The sequence below is a fragment of the Bombina bombina genome, chromosome 4, assembly GCF_027579735.1.
Source record: "Bombina bombina isolate aBomBom1 chromosome 4, aBomBom1.pri, whole genome shotgun sequence".
NCBI lineage: Eukaryota > Metazoa > Chordata > Amphibia > Anura > Bombinatoridae > Bombina > Bombina bombina.
In genome coordinates, this window is record NC_069502.1 from 124,674,849 (window position 1) to 124,698,614 (window position 23,766).

Sequence of the window (23,766 nt, forward strand, 5' to 3'; positions counted from 1 at the left end):
TCTCCGTGAGGGTGTGTGTATGTCTGTGTTTTCTGTGGATGTCTAAGTGAGGGTGTGTGTATGTATGTCTTTCTGTGTTTTATGTGGTTGTCTCTCTGTGTGTGTGTCTTTGTGTGTTTTCTGTGGTTTTCTCTGTGTGTGTGTGTGTATGTCTTTGTGTGTTTTCTGAGGCTGTCTTTGTTGGTGTTTCCTTGGGTGTATGTGCAAGTTTGAGTTTGTGTGTGTGTGTCCATTGCCTGTTCCTTTTTAGGACATTTTGACCTTACTACTAATTATACACATCTTTCTACAGACTTTGAGACTAATGAGACCTTTACGGAAGTCACCAATTCACCATTTAACCTTTGGCATCTTCCTTTACAAAAAGATAATCAGAACTCAATATTTTGTTTTCTAAATCTCCTTTTTTTTTTTACAAAACTGTAGTCTACCTCATTACTTGTCAGGTCAATGTTATCAAGTGCTGAGTGTCTGTGTGGGTGTCTGTGTCTGAGTGTGTTTCTTTGCATGTCTGCTAGTGTCTATATGTGAATCCTTATGTGTGTGTGTGTTTCAGTGTATGAGTGTGTCTATGTGTTTGTATGTTACTACCTTTACAACATTTCCAAGTTTAAATAGACACTTAAGAATAAAGTGCATATACGTTTTAGTCACTTGGTCAAAAATTGCACATGTCAAGGGGGGCTCTGATCAATGGTCAAGTCAGGGGCCCCAAAATTTCTAGTGGCGGCCCTGCCAGAGGGGCTTGTATCATGTCAGCAATTAACAAACTGAGTAATTAACAGATGGTACAAACACCTTAGGCCCTCAGAGCAAGTGCTGTGTTTAAAATACTGGTGCACGGAGCATACATAAAGTGAAAATAAATCCTAGCGTTTTACAAACGCTAGGATTTACTATTGAAACAAATAAATGGCACTTTCATTTATGAAGTATAAGATACTTCATGTAGAAAGCTCCTTTATTTGATTAAATCGATTGCCGCTCTTAGCTCCTACAGCAGAGCACCGCTAAAAGATTTTTTGGCTAAGAGGTGACGTTTTCACCTCTTAGCCAATAGCCATGCGGTAAATCCAGCTCCCATGGGCGCCAAGTCGGATTTACCGCACTGCTATTGGCTAAGAGGTGAAAACGTCACCTCTTAGCCAAAATATTTTTTTTAGCCGTGGGCTGCTGTAGCAGCTAAAAACAGCGACCGATTGAATCAAATAAAGGAGCTTTCTACATGAAGTATCTTATACTTCATGAATGAAAGTGCCCTTTATTTGTTTCAATAGTAAATCCTAGCGTTTGTAAAAAGCTAGGATTTACTTTCACTTTAAATTCACTTTTCAAACAGCTATAGTTTTTAAAATATTTAAAACATTTTTGCTAACACATGTATATTACAAAAATGCTTCTATGCACAGCTAAAATGCATCTGTGTGGATTCCAATTTTGGCTGGAATGTCCCTTTAAGATGTATTTACATCATCTTAGTACAGCAAGTCAGGCACTGGTTACAAATGCACAGCAAGTACTAAAATAAGAATCATGCAAGCTTGTAAAGTAATGAATGTTTTATTGTTTTTTATTGTGTATATATATATAGATCTTTATATACTTATTCATAGGAGAGGCTTTCTTAAAACAGCAGCAGAACTGACACGTTTGAGTCAAACTGGTAGCGCAAGAAACCATTAGCTAATGCCCATTTGTGTACTTTGCATACACAGTGTATTCTGAGCACCTCTTTATTGATCCCAAGTGTATTATAAGGCAGTGGTTTGATTTTTGCTTTTAATTAATTTACTATCGTGAATTTTTCTCACATGCAAATAAAAACAAACTTTTTTTTGTTTTGTTTCCAGTGCAAAGCAATTACTTGCTGGACCCTCTTGGAAAAAAAGACAAATAAAATATACAACTTTGGGAGAACGTTGTAGGGAGACTTGCTGTTTAATTTGTAGTCCTTTTTTTTTTAAATTAACAAAAGCTTTAATCTTAAAGACAGTAACACGGACACAACTTAAAAAAGGTATTATGATGAAAACAGCATTAAAAGCCCCCCTTTAGCTGTGCAGCAGAGTGTGTATACATATATATATATATATACACACATACATAGAGTGTTCCCCACAGATTATTTTGCCAGCCGGGTGGCATTATGAAGTAGCCGGGTGGGGCCAGTGTAATATTTTGCCAGCCGGGTGGCATTATGAAGTAGCCGGGTGGGGCCAGTGTAATATTTTCTAATATTATATAATTTCTGCTATCCAAAGCACAAACTAATTGCATAATTTAACATAAATGTATTTAATGATAATTTTTGTAATAAAAATTGAACATTTTTAATATTTTCTAATTTTGGCTTAATTATGGTCAACATTTTAGTCAGGTGGTCAGTAAAATCAGCCAGGTTGTGCACTCGCTTACAAAGGTCCTGGGGAGAACACTGTATGTGTGTGTATATATATTTTTTCCCCTGGGGCTAGGCCAAGATCTGGGAAGATTCTACGATATGGATATTCAGATTCTGAGGTTGAACAGTTTAAATCAGGAACTTAAACAGACACTGTACTCAAAAAAAGTTATATCAGAAATATGAGTAAGCAGCATTTAAACATGTTAAGATATTTACTTTGCATTAACTTAAAGTGGTTTGCATTTAAATTTAATGAATACAGCAGTACCAGCTGTGTACTTAAAAGGAAATAAAAAACTTGGAGCTAGCTGAACACTTTGGATGAGCCAATGACCAGAGGCATATATATGCAACCACCAATAAGCAGGTAGCTCCCAGTCGTGGATTGCTGCCCCTGAGCATACCAATGTATGATTTTCAACAAGGATACAAAGAGAACAATGCAAATTAGATGGTAGAAGAAAATTGGAAAGAAGTTTAAAATTGTATGCTCTATCTGCATTCATGTCTCTTTAATGCTCAATGGCTAACCCTTACTTCCTACTAATGTTCAACAAGCATTAACAGGAAGTACCTATCTGATATATATGTTCATTGAGCATTAACAGGAAGTACCTATCTGATATATATGTTCATTGAGCATTAACAGGAAGTACCTATCTGATATATATGTTCATTGAGCATTAACAGGAAGTACCTATCTGATATATATGTTCAATGAGGATTAACAGGAAGTACCTATCTGATATATATGTTCATTGAGCATTAACAGGAAGTACCTATCTGATATATATGTTCATGGAGCATTAACAGGAAGTACCTATCTGATATATATGTTCATTGAGCATTAACAGGAAGTACCTATCTGATATATATGTTCATTGAGCATTAACAGGAAGTACCTATCTGATATATATGTTCATGGAGCATTAACAGGAAGTACCTATCTGATATATATGTTCATTGAGCATTAACAGGAAGTACCTACCTGATATATATGTTCATCGAGCAATAACAGGAAGTACCTATCTGATATATATGTTCAATGAGGATTAACAGGAAGTACCTATCTGATATACATGTTCATCGAGCAATAACAGGAAGAACCTATCTGATATATATGTTCATCGAGAAATAACAGGAAGTACCTATCTGATATATATGTTCATCGAGAAATAACAGGAAGTACCTATCTGATATATATGTTCATCGAGCAATAACAGGAAGTACCTATCTGATATATGTGTTCATCGAGAAATAACAGGAAGTACCTATGTGATATATATGTTCATCGAGAAATAACAGGAAGTACCTATCTGATATATATGAATTAGCTTTAATTTCAATTTAAACCACTTTTAGCTCTTATTTTTTTCTGGCCAAAACAAACACATTTAGATACAGCTTTTTCATATGGATTAAATACATTTGTTTTAGTACAGTGTCAATCCCTATGTGCACCAACTAACAGCAGGGTATTTCTTCTGATCTACTCACTGAACAGATATCTGTCATGGGACAACATTAGCCTGTGGAAGACACCATAGAATGTCATGTGTCAGACAAATATGGTCCTTAATTTTTAAAGAACATTTTAAAACGGTTTTACAGTATAAAATAGAAAAAGTTGTACTTTGTACCCTTGTAATATATAGACATATAGGCTGGTTTTAGGTTTCATGGCAACCAGAAGAATCACATATCTTGACATCACAGAAGCCATATTTTTTGTGGTAAAATCCAAGATTCAGAGTACTATTTAAAAAAAAGAAAAGAAAAAAAGAAAAGAAAATCCTCAACAAAGTTTGAGTATATTTTTTCTCAGATAAAACTAACAGACAGATACAAGGTTAATAATCCACAATAGTTACATATTACTAGTTTCAGCCCATCCTGATTTTACAAAGCCCCATGCTGCAAGTGTAGAGTGCATCATATGATTTTACTGCCTTTGTACAGTTAGGCTTTCCTGTGAAGACTTGTTGACCTTCTCACTGCAGGAGCAGAAATCTCAAAAAGGGGTGATTGCCAGTCTGCTCCGCCAGTGAGCTGGCGCAATATAAAGGAAGAGGATGATGGTGGTGTTGAGAGATCTCTGGCCAGCCTGTTCTCCGCATGTATCACTCTATCCGCAGGAGCTCCACATCAAAGATCAGAGTGGCGTTTGGAGGGATGACTCCGGGGTGCCCTGTGGCTCCATATGCAACATCAGGTGTGCAGGTCAGCTTTACTCTCTGGCCTAAACTTATCTGAAAGTGAAGAAAACACAAAGATCACATATCAAAAAAATAAAAATAATAAATCTCAGACATTAATTCAAAATATTACATAAATTGAAGGTGCAATAAACTCAAAAATAAATTTCCCATAACATTTTTACTTATGTGTAGTGGGGGGAAAATGTAGTGTTATACAATTTATTTTGCCTTCTTTTTCTATAATTTAAAAAGGACGTTCGAAGGCAAGCATGATATGATCAAAATTGTTAGAGACTTCTATGGGGCTGCTACAAAACCCTGTTCAGCGCTAAAGCCGACGGTAGGTTAAATAGTTTAAATAGCATTGTTCTTCACTCTATTCAGACTATTTCTTTTTTGAAAATAAAATATGTTAACGTTGTTTTAACCCCTTTAAGCCACTCTGTGTGACTGTTTGTATTGGTTTGCGGTGCTGCTGTGGGAGGAAGGTGCATTGTGGGAGGGATTCCCTAACTACGGAAAAAAAAATTGGTCAGGGAGGGCTGCTACACTACAGAAATGTATACATACATACATCATTGTGTGTTAATGATTATATTTTAATTATTTCCATGTCTGCATGCATTATAAACTTAAGTGATAAACTTAGTGATGGCGAATAATGCTGTTTTCCGAGGCAATATGTTCAAGATTATTAGAAGGCTGAAATTATATTGTATTTTTTAAATTAAGAAATGTAATGTATATTTAATATAATCACCCCCCCCCCCCCCGGCTCTTTCTTTATTGATGTTTGACAATACATTTAAATAATACACTTTTACATAGATAAGAAAAGCATATATCTTGTAGCAAATAAATATATAAAGTAATAGAACAAGAAGACCGCTCAATGTTACACTTGGAATCTTTCAGCCTAGATTCTTTTTGTAAAAGGTGTTGTCCAACCTTATCTATTAAAAGAAAAGTTCCATCTAAAAAGTCCATACACTCGGCTAGGAGAGATCCTTGTATAAGACCAGGCTTATAATGAGAACGCAAGTGAAGCAAAGCAAGATAGGTCAGAAGAAAAGCTAGAAAGGGGGGAGAGAAGCGGGGATAAACCCCCTCAACACTAAACAATTTAAGGGATTATATTATATGTGAGAGGACAGTGCTGAGAAGATTGGAGGAGCTGTACAGTTTTGCAGTGGATTCATTGCTGTTTATTATTCCTGAGGCCTTTTTATATTTGTCATGTTACTTTGAAACTGTAAAAAAAAAAAAAAAAAGGCAAATATGTAAAGCTTCTGTTTTCTGTTGTGTAAACCAGTGTTTCTCAACTACACCACAGGCCAGGTTTTCATTACAGCTTAACTAGAGCACAGGTGAAATAATCAGCTGATGGGTGAGAGCAGGTTAATAACCATGGTTACTGATCAGCTGATTATTTCACCTCTGCTCAAGTTCATATATAATGAAAACCTGGCCTGTTGGGGGTACTTGAGGACCGCGGTTGAGAAACACTGGTGTAAATTAACCCAAAGTGTTAGGTACATCTGTAAAAAGACAGTAGCATCGCTAATCTGTGAAAGCTCACTTACAGGATGCAAAAATACGTGAGATACAAAATGGCAGCACACAGTATAAAGATGCAGAGCTTTACCAGTGGCTTCTGTAATGGATTAATATAAAAGAACGGCTTTAAAGAGAGCTGCAGATACAGGAGGAAAAACACAAGCATGGCGAGTAGCAACCTTGTTACTGAAGTTGCAACCAGGAGTCCAATGTCCCTTTAAAAAATAAGCTAACTTACCTCACTATTTTCCAAGTAGCCTTTAGAGAAACTTTACGGGGACATTGAAGGGACAGCATACTGTAAAACTGATTTCTTCTTCATGTATTAATAATGAATTGTTATACCAGCTGGAGAGTTTAAAATGTATGATAAATTGTACCTTTAGGTATACTTTTGTATATGAAATAATGGTTTCTGCTAATTGAAACCACAACCCAATGAAATGGGTTGAGCTAGCAAGGAAACCAGGAGAGTCCACGGCTTCATTCATTACTGTTGGGAATTAAGAACCTGGCCACCAGGAGGAGGCAAAGACACCCCAGCCAAAGGCTTAAATACCACCCCCACTTCCCTCATCCCCCAGTCATTTTGCAGAGGGAACAAGGAACAGTAGGAGAAACATCAGGGTATAAATGGTGCCAGAAGATGATTAAATGTAGGTCCGCCCATCAGAGATACGGGCGGGAGCCGTGGACTCTCCTCCCCTCAATGGAAATTAAATTATCAGGTAAGCATAATTTATGTTTTCCATCTAAAGGGGAGGAGAGTCCACAGCTTCATTCATTACTGTTGGGAACATATACCCAAGCTCTAGAGGACACTGAATGAAACCGGGAGGGTAAAAGGCGGACCCTAATCTGAGGGCACCACAGCCTGCAAAACCTCTCTCCCAAAAACAGCTTCCGCAGAAGCAAAAACGTCAAATTTGTAAAACTTAGTAAAAGTGTGTAAAGAGGACCAGGTAGCCGCCTTACAAATTTGCTCCATAGAGGCCTCATTCTTTAGGCCCAACAAGAAGCCACAGCTCTTGTTGAATGAGCCATGATCCTCTGAGGAGGCTTATGTCCTGCTGTCTCATAGGCCAAGCGAATCAAGCTCCTCAACCAAAAGGACAAAGAAGTAGAAGACGCTTTCTTGCGCTTCCCTGAATACACCACAAAAAGAGATGTAGACTGTCTGAAATCCTTCATAGCCTGAAGATAGAACTTCAGGGCACGAACCACATCCAGATTATGAAGTAACCTCTCCTTAGAAGAAGAAGGGTAAGGACACAAAGAAGGAACCACTATTTCCTGATTGATGTTACGGTTAGACACCACCTTGGGAAGAAACCCCAAACCAGTGCGAAGCACAGCCTTATCCGCATGAAAAACCAGATAAGGCGGCTCACATTGCAAGGCAGCCAGTTCAGATACTCTGCGTTCCGATGCAATAGCCAACAGGAAGAGAACCTTCCAGGACAGAATCTTAATGTCAATGGAATGCATAGGCTCAAACGGAACCCTCTGCAAAACCTTAAGGACCAAGTTTAAACTCCATGGGGGAGCAGACTGTCTAAAGACAGGCCTGATTCTAGACAGAGCCTGAACAAATGATTGGATGTCAGGGAGCTCAGCGAGTCTCCTATGCAGTGAGACTGACAATGCCGAAATCTGTCCCTTTAAAGAACTAGCGGCAAGACCCTTATCCAACCCGTTTTGGAGAAAAGACAGAATCCTGGATATCTTCATCCTATGCCAAGGATATCCATGCTTTTCCCACCAGGACAAGTAAGTCCTCCACACCTTATGGTAGATGAGAAGAGTGACTGGCTTCCTTGCCTAAATGAGAGTATCAATAACACTTTCCGAAAAGCCTCTCTTGGCCAAGACTAGGCGTTCAATCTCCACACAGTCAGCCTCAGAGAATCGAGATTTTGATGTTGAAAGGGGCCCTGTTCCAGCAGATCCCTGCAACAGGGTAACCTCCCCAGCGGAGAGGATGACATCCCCACCAGATCCGCAAACCACGTCCTCTGCGGCCATGATGGAGCAATCAGAATGGCCGAAGCCAGCTCCTGTTTGATGCGTGCCACTACCGGAGGTAGAAGTGGTAACTGTGGAAAAATGTAAGCTAGGCTGAACCCTCAAGGCACCGCTAAGGCATCTATTAGTTCTGCCTGGGGATCCCTGGACCTTGACCCATATCGGGGTAGCTTGCAATTGAGTCTGGACATCATGAGGTCTATCTCTGGCGATCCCCACCTGAGACAATATCCGCAAACACTTCGGGGTGAAGAGACCATTCCCCTGGATGGAAGGATTGCCTTCTGAGAAAGTCTGCTTCCCAGTTGTCCACACCTGGAATGTGAATCACTGAGAGCGAACTCCAAGAACTAATACACCTCCCTCATGGCTAGGGAGCTCCTCGTACCCCCTGGTGGTTAATGTAAGCCACCAAGGTAATATTGTCAATCTGGAATCTGATAAAGCTGAACGACCCCAGAAGAGGCCATGCCTTCAGAGCATTGTAGACTGCTCGGAGTTCCAGAATATTTATCGGAAGGAGAGACTCCTCCCGGGACCATTTTCCTTGTGCCATCCTGGCACCCCAAACAGCTCCCCATCCTGCCATACTCGCATCCGTGGTCCGATGGAACCTGGCGAATGGGATGACGTCTATGCTGGAAACCATGAGTCCGATCACCTCTATACACTGAGCCACCGAGGGGCTTGAGGAGGACTGAAGGGCAAGACAAGAGGACGCAATCTTCCTGCGTCGATGGTCTGACAGAAAAATTTTCATGGACACAGAGTCTATTATCGTACTCAGGAACTCCACCCTGTTACTGGGAATCAGGGAACTCTTTCCTGAGTTGATCTTCCAACCGTGAGATTGGAGCAAAAAAAGAAGAGCCCGCAAATGATCCTCTGCAAGACTGAGTGACGGTGCCTGGGCTAGGATGTCATCCAGATAGGGCGCCACAGCAAGTAGAGCCCCCAGAGCCTTCGTGAAGACTCTCGGGCCCTCGCCAGACCAAAGGGAAGAGCCACAAACGCAAACCTCATGAACTTGAACTGGTCTCTGTGGATTGGCACATGAAGGTAAGCGTCCTTCAAGTCTATGGTTGTCATGAACTGTCCCTCTTGAACTAGGGGAAGAATAGATCTGATCGTTTCCATTTTGAACGATGGAACACTCAGAAACTTGTTTAAACACTTTATTTAGGTCCAGAATCGGGCGGAACGTGCCCCACATCTTTGGAACCACAAAAAGATTTGAATAGTACCCTAGTCCCCTTTCTGCTTGGGGTACTGGTACAATTACACCTAGAGAGGAGATCTCTCTCATACATTCTAGAAAGGCTTCTCTCTTTTCAGGTCTTGAAGACAGGTTTGATAGGAGGAATCAGCCCCTGGGCGGATGGGATCTGAACCTTATCCTGTAGCCCTGGGTGACAATATCCAGAACCCAAGGATCCTGAACGCCCTGGAACCATGCTTCTGAGAAGAGAGATAATCTGCCCCCTACTTGGTCTAGAGACCAATCTGGGGCCGCCACTTCATGCCGATTTTGTCTCGGCAGGCTTCTTGCTCAGCTTAGACTTGTTCCAAGAATGAGCTGGATTCCAAGTTCCCTTGGACTGGTCCATTTTAGCGGCGGGCTGCTGGCGCTGGGCCTTGTCCGCACGAAAGGTAGATCCTTTAGGCTTAGCCTTCTTATCCTGCGGTAGGAAAGCTCCCTTGCCTCCGTAAATGTGGATATGATCGAATCCAATCCTGGACCGAACAGAATCTTTCCTTGAAAAGGCAGGTACAACAGCCTCGACTTAGAGGTCATGTCCACAGACCAAGCCACAGAACCCTGCGAGCTAAGATGGAAAAACCTGACACCGTAGCGTTCAGGCAAATAATTTGCACATTGGCATCACATATTAAAGAATTTCCGATCTTCAGCGCTTTAATTTTGTCCTGTATCTCGTCGATGGAAGTCTCCCCTTTGACCATTTCACACAGTGATTCACACCAATATGTCGCAGCTCTGGCGACCGCGGCTACAGCCGCTGCTGGCTGAAAAATAAACCCTGTGTGTTGAAACATCTTCCTTAACATGTTTTCCAACTTTTTATCCATGGGCTCCTTGAACGACAAACTATCCTCGAGGGGAATAGTTGTCCGCTTCGTGAGCATGGAGATAGCACCATCCACTTTAGCGACAGTATCCCACAGCTCCTGCTGAGAGTCCGGGACAGGGAACAGTTTCTTAAAGGAAGAAGAAGGGGAAAAGGGAGAACCTAATCAATCCCATTCATTCTTTTTAATATTTGCCATTTTAACAGGAACCGGGAAGGCCTGAGGCACCACCCTGTCCTCATATACCTTATCAAGCTTAGGAATCGCAGGTTGCTCCAGAAGCTTCAGTTCCAGAACCTCCAGAGTAGCAAGCACTTGTTTCAGCAAAAAGCGCAAATTCTCTAACCTAAACCTAAGTCAGGCTCCTCCGCAGCCAGAGGTTTAGATAACACGGACTCCGACCCAGAAGGGGCCTCCTCCAAAGAGTCAGAGTGGGCTTCCTCATTGTATATTGCCTCCGAGATTTCCACGGGCGTAGACAACCCCTGGGCTGGGTGGCCATGATACGCCCTATGCTTGCGCTTAGCAGAACCTGGTAAGGCATGGATCACTTTCAATACCGCCATTTGCAGTTGATCCGCAAAATCTGACGGCCAACGAATCTCTCCCGCAGGAGTAATGGTTGGACCCTGGGGCGCTGCATTTGCAATAGGAGATGGATGCAGGGAACGCACCTTATGGGACAGGACCCCTCAGAGGTGGATGGCTCAGTAGTACTAGACATCCGTTTGCTCATAGATGTCGTAACTTTATTAAAGGCATGTGGAACATAGTTGAGCAGGCTGATCTACCGGAACCTCCTCACAATAAACACAGTAATGAGACCTAGTTAAAGAGGGCGAGCCCTCCAACGCGTCAGAGTCCTCCATAGCTGGCACTGTTATTAAGGATTAGATTAATTTAATAAATAGGCACCTTTATAACCTCCAATGGCCGAAGCACTCACTACCTCCTATGACCCAGACTACAGAAAATGTTTCATCTCCTGTGCCGCTGATCAACAGAAGAAGATAGATAGTCACACCCGGTCACATGGAATGCCCGGCAGGAACCGAATACTATTTTAACTTGTTCATGCTCAGTGCATTAGAGTGTTAATAATACTAATTGTCTAGCTAGCAGTATAAGTATTTTGATTGACAACAGCAACTGAATGTAAATGTCAGTCCTAAATACATTGTCCTTAAAACAGCATTTAACCCATTACTAACTAAACTCTGACTAATCCTATCTAGGTTAATTTCATTTATAACTCTTTATTCCATATTCTATATTTTATAAATGCACATCATAAACTTAAAGAAATAATGATTTAGCAATATATTTCACACAATAACAGCAAAAAGCTGCGCACAGATCTGAACACAGAAATTATACTTTAGTTAATATTTAATTCAAATAATCTGTTTCTACACACACCCTAATGTGCTGTACCATTCAAACTTCTTATTCCTACAGGAACATTAATAACAGAATTTCATCTGATGTTAATTATATCTGAGGTATTTAAATTCACAGAATGTCATTTATAAAATATACTTTATATAATTCACAGCTTCATTAACTCACATGTTTTAAATTCTTGTAAGTGCATTTGATTGTGTGCACGAATAAAGTTGCAAAAGATTTTACCTTGAATCTGGGATGCGCTCTGTGTTCTTATCGTTCTAGTGTTAGCAATATATTTATTATTTTATTTTATATCTAAATGTTTTATCTATGAAGAACATATTTAATGTGTAATTCTTCTTTTAAATAGTATATTTTATTCTAATAATGATTTTATAACTCCACAGCCCCTGCATAAGGAGAAAACGTGTCAAAAATAAAAAGGCTGCACCATACTCCCATAAGTCACCTCATCTCGCACATAATGCAGCAACGACACAATAAACAATATCATGTATAAACCCCCCTGTTCAATAATCCCCTTTCCAGGAATATTAACCCTTGATTCTTTAAAGATAAAAGACGTCACACTGTGACCCTGTCTTCCGTGTTATCATTATATAACAAAAATGAAACCATCTTACCAGAATCTACGCCATGGAACAGGAACACGGCCCTTCAAGTGAGACAGGTTAGTAGCCTCGCTCCTGACATGGAGTGGAGTATAAAAAGCAGGCAGCGAAACTCGTCAACGCTGATTGCTTGTGGAGCTGTTAATATGAGTCGGGATGGTTTCGCAGAAAGACTCTCCCTGCATCTCCGGACTCTAACTTTCACCCAGGCTCTCACTGAGAGGCTGATAGGACTACTTAAAACTCCAGTCCCATTCCGAAGAGTACTGCCCTCCATAAGGGACTACTCCGATCTTCAGCACTTCTCTGTTGTCCTCCTGTGACGTAAGACAACGAATGACTGGGATATGAGGGGAGTGGGGGAGGTATTTAAGCCTTTGGCTGGGGTGTCTTTGCCTCCTCCTGGTAGCCAGGTTCTTAATTCCCAACAGTAATGAATGAAGCCATGGACTCTCCTCCCCTTTTGATGGAAAATTGTATTATTAACCCCTTAAGGAACAGGCGGGGCATTTCAGACCAAAACTTCCCCAAAAGACCATTTAGCATTTTTGCCATCACTAAATTTAAACAGAAATAGATCCTTGTTTTTATATTTACCTATAAAAAACATATATTTATTTTTTTAGAAGACAACCCAAAGTTTTGATCTAGGCATATTTTGGTATATTTCATGCCACCATTTCATCGCCAAATGCGATCAAATAAAAAATATTGTTAACACTTTCACAAATTTTAGGTTTCTTACTGAAATTACAACTTGTGCAATAATCCCCAAAGGTCACTCACCCTCATTTTAAAGGGACAGTATACACCAATTTTCATATAACTGCATGTAATAGACACTACTATAAAGAATAATATGCACAGATGCTGATCTAAAAATCCAGTATAAAACCTTTTAAAAACGTACTTAGAAGCTTTCAGTTTAGCTCTGTTTAAAAGGTTACTGGAACACCCACTGCAAGTGGGAAATATCAGACACCCCCCCTTCCTTTGCATATGAAAAGACCCTTTACACAAACAGGAGCAAGCTGGAGTAGGTATACGTTGGTATTCTCCTAAAACTTTGGGGCTTGGTTAGGAGTCTGAAAATCAGAGCAATGTTATTTAAAAATAAGCAAAACTATTCATTTTCTTAAAAAACAACAACTTTATTGGCTATATAAATAGATCATCAACAAAACATTTATGCAAAGAAAAAACAAGTGTATAATGTCCCTTTAAGTATTGGCAGAAAGTCTGCCACTATACAGTTTTACACCTTTTTTTTATTGTTTTATTTTTATTATTATTATTATTATTATTTCAGTGTAGGATTACCCCTTTACCTTCCTACCTCCCTGATCCGTCCCAAAAATCTCTAACCCTCCCCCTCCTTTTTGGTACTGTAGCTGCCATCTCCCTCCCCCTTCCCTCATTTACCCCCTCCCCCCAAAAAAATAATTTCCCTACCCTCTAATCCCCCACCACTCTAGGATCTCCTTCCCCCTCCTCCCCACTTCCTGCCGCTCTCAGAGTTTTTCTTTTTTGTAGTGTAGTGGTCCCATCTGTTCCCGCCCCCCTCCCTCCTAACCCTCCCTCGCCACCATCGATCAGCACCACCACTGACCAATGCAGAGAGGGACACAGAGTGTCCCTCTCTGCATCGATAACTCTGCAAATCTATTTGTGCACTGCCCCACTCATGGCGAATCATGGCAGAGGCAGGCCAAGGACAGCAGCGTCGTACAGGGTACGGTGCTGGTCGTTAAGAGGTTAAGGTACATAAAAATTTGTAACAAAATTGTTCACCAAAAATTGTCTTTTATAAAAACATTAAATTTGTATGTAAATTACACAGTAATAAATCGTATAAACTATGCAAAGCGTAAATCATAAGTTAAGTACACTGGATGCGAAAGAAAAAAAATTAAAAAAAGCAAGAAATTCTGATTAAAAAGTACAAAATACAAAGCGTAATAGTTTTTTTTCGTAAAATGAGCTGAATATGGGCGTATATGAAGTTTTTTTCTCAAATACCAGCGTAATTCTATAAACATTTTCACACTTTTTCAATGTTTTTTCTCGCCAGTTAAAAAATGGCGAATTTTTACCTAAATACTCAAAACACTAACTGTCTTTCTCACATCTCTTCCTGGATGTCCTCTCACTACCTCAAGCTAAATCTCTCCAAAACTGAGCTCCTTATGTCCCCCCCTTCTTCCAAAATCTCCACCCCCAATCTCTCTATAACTGTCGACAACTCCATTATTACCCTTAGCCCGCATGCCCGATGTCTCGGGGCCACATTTGACTCAGATCTTTCTTTCACGCCTCACATTCATCCTTGGCTAAATCCTGCCGCTTCCACCTTAAAAACATCTCTAAAATTAGACACTTCCTTACACAAGACACAACTAAGATTTTAATCCACTCTCTCATCCTTTCCCGTCTCAATTACTGCAATTCTGTCCTCTCTGGTCTCCCCACCTGCCGCCTAGCTCCTTTACAACCCATAATGAATGCCTCTGCTAGGGTCATCTTCCTTACACGTCGCTCTTCATCTGCTGCACCTGTCTGCCAATCCCTTCACTGGCTTCCTCTTGCCTCTAGGATCAAACAAAAAATTCTCACTCTGACATACAAAGCCCTCAACTGCACTGCTCCCCACTATATCTCAGACCATGTCTCCAGATACTCTCCCTCCCGTCCCCTCCGCTCTGCTCATGACCTCTTACTCTCCTCCTCTCTTGTTACCTCATCACACTCCCATTTACAGGACTTCTCCAGACTGGCTCCCATCTTGTGGAACTCTCTGCCTCGCTCCACAAGACTCTCCCCTAGTTTTGAAAGCTTCAAGCACTCCCTAGAGACTCTACTGTTCAGGGATGCATACAACCTACGCTAATCTTTCTTTATACCAGTTCCTCTCCTCCATCACTATCCTCTGAACCCCCTTAGCATTTAAGCCTAAGAGTCCAGCTGTTTGTAGATCAACTTCTTAAGAGTTTACTACAACAGTGCAACTCTTGGCAGGGCCCTCTACCCATTTGATCCATATAATTGTTTTGTTGTACTCCGCATTTGTTTATAGCGCTGCGGAATCTGTTGGCGCTCTACAAATAACCGATAATAAGAATAATAATTACTCTGAAAGGAATACGAAAATAACAGTGAATTAAAGGTACAGTGCACTGAACTGTGTGATTTGTATTAAGCGTAATATTCATGTTTTAAAACACGCCGGTTTCCCCCCTCTGTACTTCACCCTCCATTGCGATCTCATTATTTGTATGGGAGACATCTCGCTACTCGCAGGGACAGCCCCTTTCTAATAGAATTTCATGAAGGCGGCCCCTGTGAGTGTTTTTTTTTTAATCGGGACCTTAGAGAGAACAATGTGAAATGAACATTTTAGTACCTCTCTGTCACAAACACCAACTGGGAGCATTATTTTATCTAAACTTTCTTGTTTACGTTTTTTTTTTTTTAACCAGAACTTAAGTTAAAAAAATGATTCAATAGACAAAATCATCAAACATTATTTAAAATAAAATAAAGGTAAAGGAGCTATTTGTAAACACTTTAATACACTCCAGTAGGTAAAATGGACAATTGGGAACACATTAAAGGGGAACAAATATTAGTGTACACTGTCCCTTTAAAAGGCTGGGTACAACTACAGTAGCAGGTTTACAACTCACAGTGCAATTGTTATACATCCTGTGCCTGCAGCTATTCTTTTATTCGTCTTTTTTACAATCACGTAAACAGCTCACACACTGAACAGGGTGATATAGTTTGAGAGCAAATGTTGAGTACAAACTCAATAAGCTGAAGAGAAAGAAATTGTATAATAGAAATCCAATGATGTTTTATTCAATTTGCCATATGTGCTGTATATTTAAATAGATTTCTATAATAGAAGAAGCCGACAAACTGGACACTTAACATCATTTACTTTAATACTAGTGGTTCTTAATACAATGTATTTAGGGACCCAGGAAAAGCATATTCATGCACACACAGAAGAACTGATTAAATATCTTATTCATTTAATACTAATAACAATGGGGAAAAAACACTGCTGACATTTACTGGGTGTACTTGTACATATACCATCTGGTGATAGCATACTGAAAATTAAACTTAAATGCATTATAAAGAGCATAAAACTTTAAACAACTTCCCAATTTACATTGATTATCAATTTTGCTTAGTTCACTTGGTTTCCTTTCTCAAAGAGTAATTCTAGATGAGCTCAGGAGCGTGTATTGTGTCTAACCATCTGGCAGCCGTGTTTGCAACAATGTTTAAAGCAGTGTTATTTACAGTTGCCAAAAAAGTCTGCGAAGAAACAAAGCGCAACCAGAATCAAGTGTAGTATAAAGGTAATGAACACACAACGCTACAGAGTTGCACTTACAATGTTAACAAAAGTTTATTACATATCAATCCAGTAGTTGCATAAAAAGCACTTGGAGCCCCGTATATATATCTTTGATCGAAGTCCTCAGTCAGCGCCTCTCCGTGTTAAACTGTCAGCTCGCATCCATACGTCCTGCGTATATCTAAAGCCGACAAAGTTTTTCCCCGCATTACCATGCTGGACTCCATTTGCTCACTTTATATATATATATATATATATATATATATATATATATATATATATATAAAAAAAAATATATATATATATATATATATATAAATGGAATCTTGCAAATAAAATGGCTGAGACTATTAAACCAATTACTTCCAAGCACTGTGCTACTGAATGGTTACTGAAGGTAAAGGCGATGATTTGCACGATGATTTGCAAAATCTCTGGAATTTTGATCTTCGAGTCTCTGTGAGAGACAAACGCATGGAGACTGAGTATATGACCACCCCCAGGAACGTGACTCTGATCTGAGGAATCAAATACATTTTTGAAAGGTTGATCTTACATCCAATGACTGTGATAAAACCAAAGGAAAGTGAAAGTGGGTAAGGAAAAAGCCTGAACTAAAACATTGTTTAGATATGGAGCATCCAATATTCCTTTAAGTCTTATCACAGACAACAAGGTTCACAGAACCTTTGTAAAGATCCTGGGGGCAGCAGCCAAACTAAGCAGAGGAGCTCCAAATTGGAAACGCTTTTCCTGAAAGGCAAATCTGATGAACTGAAAATGATCCCTGTGGATGGGGATGTGGAGATATGCATCCTTGAGATTTATGCTAGTCATGAATTGGTCCTGCTGTACCAGAGGCAGAATGGTTCGAAAATGTCTTTATTTTGAAGGTGGGGACTCTTAAGAATTTGTTAAGAGTCTTCAAATCCAATATGGGTCTGAAAGTTCCCTCTTTCTTTGGTACAATAAAAATAGAATGGAAACCTTAATTTCTTTCTGACAGTTGAACTGAAAACAATTACTCCTATGTACTTCAAGTCTAGAAAGCACTGAAAAAAGGTTCTTGCCTATAATTGACCTTTGGGGACATGGACAGAAGGAACCTTTTCCAAGGAGGCCTTAAGCGAAAACCTTTTCTGCACCTCTGGGAAACTATATTTAAACCTGTTCAGGATCCTTGGGTACTAATCTGCCACACCTTCATGCTGACTTTGAAGGGACAGCAGTTTTTTTTTGACTGCTTGGACTTTTTCCAAGAACCTACATGTTTCCAGGTAGACTTTTAGAAGATTTGCATTTAGAACGTGTGTCCTGCGGTAAGAAAGCACCCTTACCACCAGTTGCTGTGGAAATGATTGCATCCAATCCTAGACCAAAGAGAATCGTTCCTTAAAAAGGAAAAGACAGAAATCGTCTCTTAGAGATCATATCTGCAGACCAGGACTTTAAACAAAAACTCTTCTAGCTAGAACAGACAGGGCTGCATACTTAGCATTTACATGAATAATGTTTACTATTGACTTGCAAATAAAAGAATTGGCCACTTTGATACTTTTTTGGCAGTCCTGTCTCTCCTCAAGGGAGATCTCTTCTGAGACTATGTCAGATAAGGCATCACTCCAAAGCCTGCAAAGCATGATATGCTGACAACAAGCTTGAATAAAAACAGAATTTATGTTTACCTGATAAATTACTTTCTCCAACGGTGTGTCCGGTCCACGGCGTCATCCTTACTTGTGGGATATTCTCTTCCCCAACAGGAAATGGCAAAGAGCCCAGCAAAGCTGGTCACATGATCCCTCCTAGGCTCCGCCTACCCCAGTCATTCGACCGACGTTAAGGAGGAATATTTGCATAGGAGAAACCATATGAAACCGTGGTGACTGTAGTTAAAGAAAATAAATTATCAGACCTGATTAAAAAACCAGGGCGGGCCGTGGACCGGACACACCGTTGGAGAAAGTAATTTATCAGGTAAACATAAATTCTGTTTTCTCCAACATAGGTGTGTCCGGTCCACGGCGTCATCCTTACTTGTGGGAACCAATACCAAAGCTTTAGGACACGGATGATGGGAGGGAGCAAATCAGGTCACCTAGATGGAAGGCACCACGGCTTGCAAAACCTTTCTCCCAAAAATAGCCTCAGAAGAAGCAAAAGTATCAAACTTGTAAAATTTGGTAAAAGTGTGCAGTGAAGACCAAGTCGCTGCCCTACATATCTGATCAACAGAAGCCTCGTTCTTGAAGGCCCATGTGGAAGCCACAGCCCTAGTGGAATGAGCTGTGATTCTTTCGGGAGGCTGCCGTCCGGCAGTCTCGTAAGCCAATCTGATGATGCTTTTAATCCAAAAAGAGAGAGAGGTAGAAGTTGCTTTTTGACCTCTCCTTTTACCGGAATAGACAACAAACAAGGAAGATGTTTGTCTAAAATCCTTTGTAGCATCTAAATAGAATTTTAGAGCGCGAACAACATCCAAATTGTGCAACAAACGTTCCTTCTTCGAAACTGGTTTCGGACACAGAGAAGGTACGATAATCTCCTGGTTAATGTTTTTGTTAGAAACAACTTTTGGAAGAAAACCAGGTTTAGTACGTAAAACCACCTTATCTGCATGGAACACCAGATAAGGAGGAGAACACTGCAGAGCAGATAATTCTGAAACTCTTCTAGCAGAAGAAATTGCAACCAAAAACAAAACTTTCCAAGATAATAACTTAATATCAACGGAATGTAAGGGTTCAAACGGAACCCCCTGAAGAACTGAAAGAACTAAGTTGAGACTCCAAGGAGGAGTCAAAGGTTTGTAAACAGGCTTGATTCTAACCAGAGCCTGAACAAAGGCTTGAACATCTGGCACAGCTGCCAGCTTTTTATGAAGTAACACAGACAAGGCAGAAATCTGTCCCTTCAGGGAACTTGCAGATAATCCTTTTTCCAATCCTTCTTGAAGGAAGGATAGAATCTTAGGAATCTTAACCTTGTCCCAAGGGAATCCTTTAGATTCACACCAACAGATATATTTTTTCCAAATTTTGTGGTAAATCTTTCTAGTTACAGGCTTTCTGGCCTGAACAAGAGTATCGATAACAGAATCTGAGAACCCTCGCTTCGATAAGATCAAGCGTTCAATCTCCAAGCAGTCAGCTGGAGTGAGACCAGATTCGGATGTTCGAACGGACCTTGAACAAGAAGGTCTCGTCTTAAAGGTAGCTTCCATGGTGGAGCCGATGACATATTCACCAGATCTGCATACCAAGTCCTGCGTGGCCACGCAGGAGCTATCAAAATCACCGACGCCCTTTCCTGATTGATCCTGGCTACCAGCCTGGGGATGAGAGGAAACGGCGGGAATACATAAGCTAGTTTGAAGGTCCAAGGTGCTACTAGTGCATCCACTAGAGCCGCCTTGGGATCCCTGGATCTGGACCCGTAGCAAGGAACTTTGAAGTTCTGACGAGAGGCCATCAGATCCATGTCTGGAATGCCCCACAGTTGAGTGACTTGGGCAAAGATTTCCGGATGGAGTTCCCACTCCCCCGGATGCAATGTCTGACGACTCAGAAAATCCGCTTCCCAATTTTCCACTCCTGGGATGTGGATAGCAGACAGGTGGCAGGAGTGAGACTCCGCCCATAGAATGATTTTGGTCACTTCTTCCATCGCCAGGGAACTCCTTGTTCCCCCCTGATGGTTGATGTACGCAACAGTTGTCATGTTGTCTGATTGAAACCGTATGAACTTGGCCCTCGCTAGCTGAGGCCAAGCCTTGAGAGCATTGAATATCGCTCTCAGTTCCAGAATATTTATCGGTAGAAGAGATTCTTCCCGAGACCAAAGACCCTGAGCTTTCAGGGATCCCCAGACCGCGCCCCAGCCCATCAGACTGGCGTCGGTCGTGACAATGACCCACTCTGGTCTGCGGAAGGTCATCCCTTGTGACAGGTTGTCCAGGGACAGCCACCAACGGAGTGAGTCTCTGGTCCTCTGATTTACTTGTATCCTCGGAGACAAGTTTGTATAGTCCCCATTCCACTGACTGAGCATGCACAGTTGTAATGGTCTTAGATGAATGCGCGCAAAAGGAACTATGTCCATTGCCGCTACCATCAAACCTATCACTTCCATGCACTGCGCTATGGAAGGAAGAGGAACGGAATGAAGTATCCGACAAGAGTCTAGAAGTTTTGTTTTTCTGGCCTCTGTCAGAAAAAACCTCATTTCTAAGGAGTCTATTATTGTCCCCAAGAAGGGAACCCTTGTTGACGGAGATAGAGAACTCTTTTCCACGTTCACTTTCCATCCGTGAGATCTGAGAAAGGCCAGGACAATGTCCGTGTGAGCCTTTGCTTGAGGAAGGGACGACGCTTGAATCAGAATGTCGTCCAAGTAAGGTACTACAGCAATGCCCCTTGGTCTTAGCACAGCTAGAAGGGACCCTAGTACCTTTGTGAAAATCCTTGGAGCAGTGGCTAATCCGAAAGGAAGCGCCACGAACTGGTAATGCTTGTCCAGGAATGCGAACCTTAGGAACCGATGATGTTCCTTGTGGATAGGAATATGTAGATACGCATCCTTTAAATCCACCGTGGTCATGAATTGACCTTCCTGGATGGAAGGAAGAATTGTTCGAATGGTTTCCATTTTGAACGATGGAACCTTGAGAAACTTGTTTAAGATCTTGAGATCTAAGATTGGTCTGAACGTTCCCTCTTTTTTGGGAACTATGAACAGATTGGAGTAGAACCCCATCCCTTGTTCTCCTAATGGAACAGGATGAATCACTCCCATTTTTAACAGGTCTTCTACACAACGTAAGAATGCCTGTCTTTTTATGTGGTCTGAAGACAACTGAGACCTGTGGAACCTCCCCCTTGGGGGAAGCCCCTTGAATTCCAGAAGATAACCTTGGGAGACTATTTCTAGCGCCCAAGGATCCAGAACATCTCTTGCCCAAGCCCGAGCGAAGAGAGAGAGTCTGCCCCCCACCAGATCCGGTCCCGGATCGGGGGCCAACATTTCATGCTGTCTTGGTAGCAGTGGCAGGTTTCTTGGCCTGCTTTCCCTTGTTCCAGCCTTGCATTGGTCTCCAAGCTGGCTTGGCTTGAGAAGTATTACCCTCTTGCTTAGAGGACGTAGCACTTTGGGCTGGTCCGTTTCTACGAAAGGGACGAAAATTAGGTTTATTTTTGGCCTTGAAAGGCCGATCCTGAGGAAGGGCATGGCCCTTACCCCCAGTGATATCAGAGATAATCTCTTTCAAGTCAGGGCCAAACAGCGTTTTCCCCTTGAAAGGAATGTTAAGTAGCTTGTTCTTGGAAGACGCATCAGCTGACCAAGATTTCAACCAAAGCGCTCTGCGCGCCACAATAGCAAACCCAGAATTCTTAGCCGCTAACCTAGCCAATTGCAAAGTGGCGTCTAGGGTGAAAGAATTAGCCAATTTGAGAGCATTGATTCTGTCCATAATCTCCTCATAAGGAGGAGAATCACTATCGACCGCCTTTACCAGCTCATCGAACCAGAAACACGCGGCTGTAGCGACAGGGACAATGCATGAAATTGGTTGTAGAAGGTAACCCTGCTGAACAAACATCTTTTTAAGTAAACCTAATTTTTTATCCATAGGATCTTTGAAAGCACAACTATCTTCTATGGGTATAGTGGTGCGTTTGTTTAAAGTGGAAACCGCTCCCTCGACCTTGGGGACTGTCTGCCATAAGTCCTTTCTGGGGTCGACCATAGGAAACAATTTTTTAAATATGGGGGGAGGGACGAAAGGAATACCGGGCCTTTCCCATTCTTTATTTACAATGTCCGCCACCCGCTTGGGTATAGGAAAAGCTTCTGGGAGCCCCGGGACCTCTAGGAACTTGTCCATTTTACATAGTTTCTCTGGGATGACCAACTTGTCACAATCATCCAGAGTGGATAATACCTCCTTAAGCAGAATGCGGAGATGTTCCAACTTAAATTTAAACGTAATCACATCAGGTTCAGCTTGTTGAGAAATGTTCCCTGAATCAGTAATTTCTCCCTCAGACAAAACCTCCCTGGCCCCATCAGACTGGTTTAGGGGCCCGTCAGAACCATTATTATCAGCGTCGTCATGCTCTTCAGTATCTAAAACAGAGCAGTCGCGCTTACGCTGATAAGTGTGCATTTTGGCTAAAATGTTTTTGACAGAATTATCCATTACAGCCGTTAATTGTTGCATAGTAAGGAGTATTGGCGCGCTAGATGTACTAGGGGCCTCCTGAGTGGGCAAGACTCGTGTAGACGAAGGAGGGAATGATGCAGTACCATGCTTACTCCCCTCACTTGAGGAATCATCTTGGGCATCATTGTCATTGTCACATAAATCACATTTATTTAAATGAGAAGGAACTCTGGCTTCCCCACATTCAGAACACAGTCTATCTGGTAGTTCAGACATGTTAAACAGGCATAAACTTGATAACAAAGTACAAAAAACGTTTTAAAATAAAACCGTTACTGTCACTTTAAATTTTAAACTGAACACACTTTATTACTGCAATTGCGAAAAAATATGAAGGAATTGTTCAAAATTCACCAAAATTTCACCACAGTGTCTTAAAGCCTTAAAAGTATTGCACCCCAAATTTGGAAGCTTTAACCCTTAAAATAACGGAACCGGAGCCGTTCTTAACTTTAACCCCTTTACAGTCCCTGGTGTCTGCTTTGCTGAGACCCAACCAAGCCCAAAGGGGAATACGATACCAAATGACGCCTTCAGAAAGTCTTTTCTATGTATCAGAGCTCCTCACACATGCGACTGCATGTCATGCCTCTCAAAAACAAGTGCGCAACACCGGCGCGAAAATGAGGCTCTGCCTATGATTTGGGAAAGCCCCTAAAGAGAAAGGTGTCTAAAAAAGTGCCTGCCGATATAAACTTATCAAAATACCCAGATTAAATGATTCCTCAAGGCTAAATATGTGTTAATAATGAATCGATTTAGCCCAGAAAAAGTCTACAGTCTTAATAAGCCCTTGTGAAGCCCTTATTTACAATCTTAATAAACATGGCTTACCGGATCCCATAGGGAAAATGACAGCTTCCAGCATTACATCGTCTTGT

At 41.2% G+C, this 23,766-nt stretch overlaps 1 protein-coding gene across 1 annotated transcript in view; it reads right to left on the reverse strand.

Annotated features, from left to right (window-relative positions):
* Window positions 1-1,541: 1,541 nt before the first annotated feature.
* FKBP1B (FKBP prolyl isomerase 1B) overlaps window positions 1,542-23,766 on the reverse strand; it is a 140,186-nt gene continuing 117,961 nt past the window's right edge. Inside the window, exon 4 of the mRNA XM_053709632.1 lies at window positions 1,542-4,653. Within this exon, the coding sequence (XP_053565607.1) occupies window positions 4,525-4,653 (129 nt within the window). The 3' untranslated portion in view covers window positions 1,542-4,524. The remainder of the gene's footprint in view (window positions 4,654-23,766) is intronic.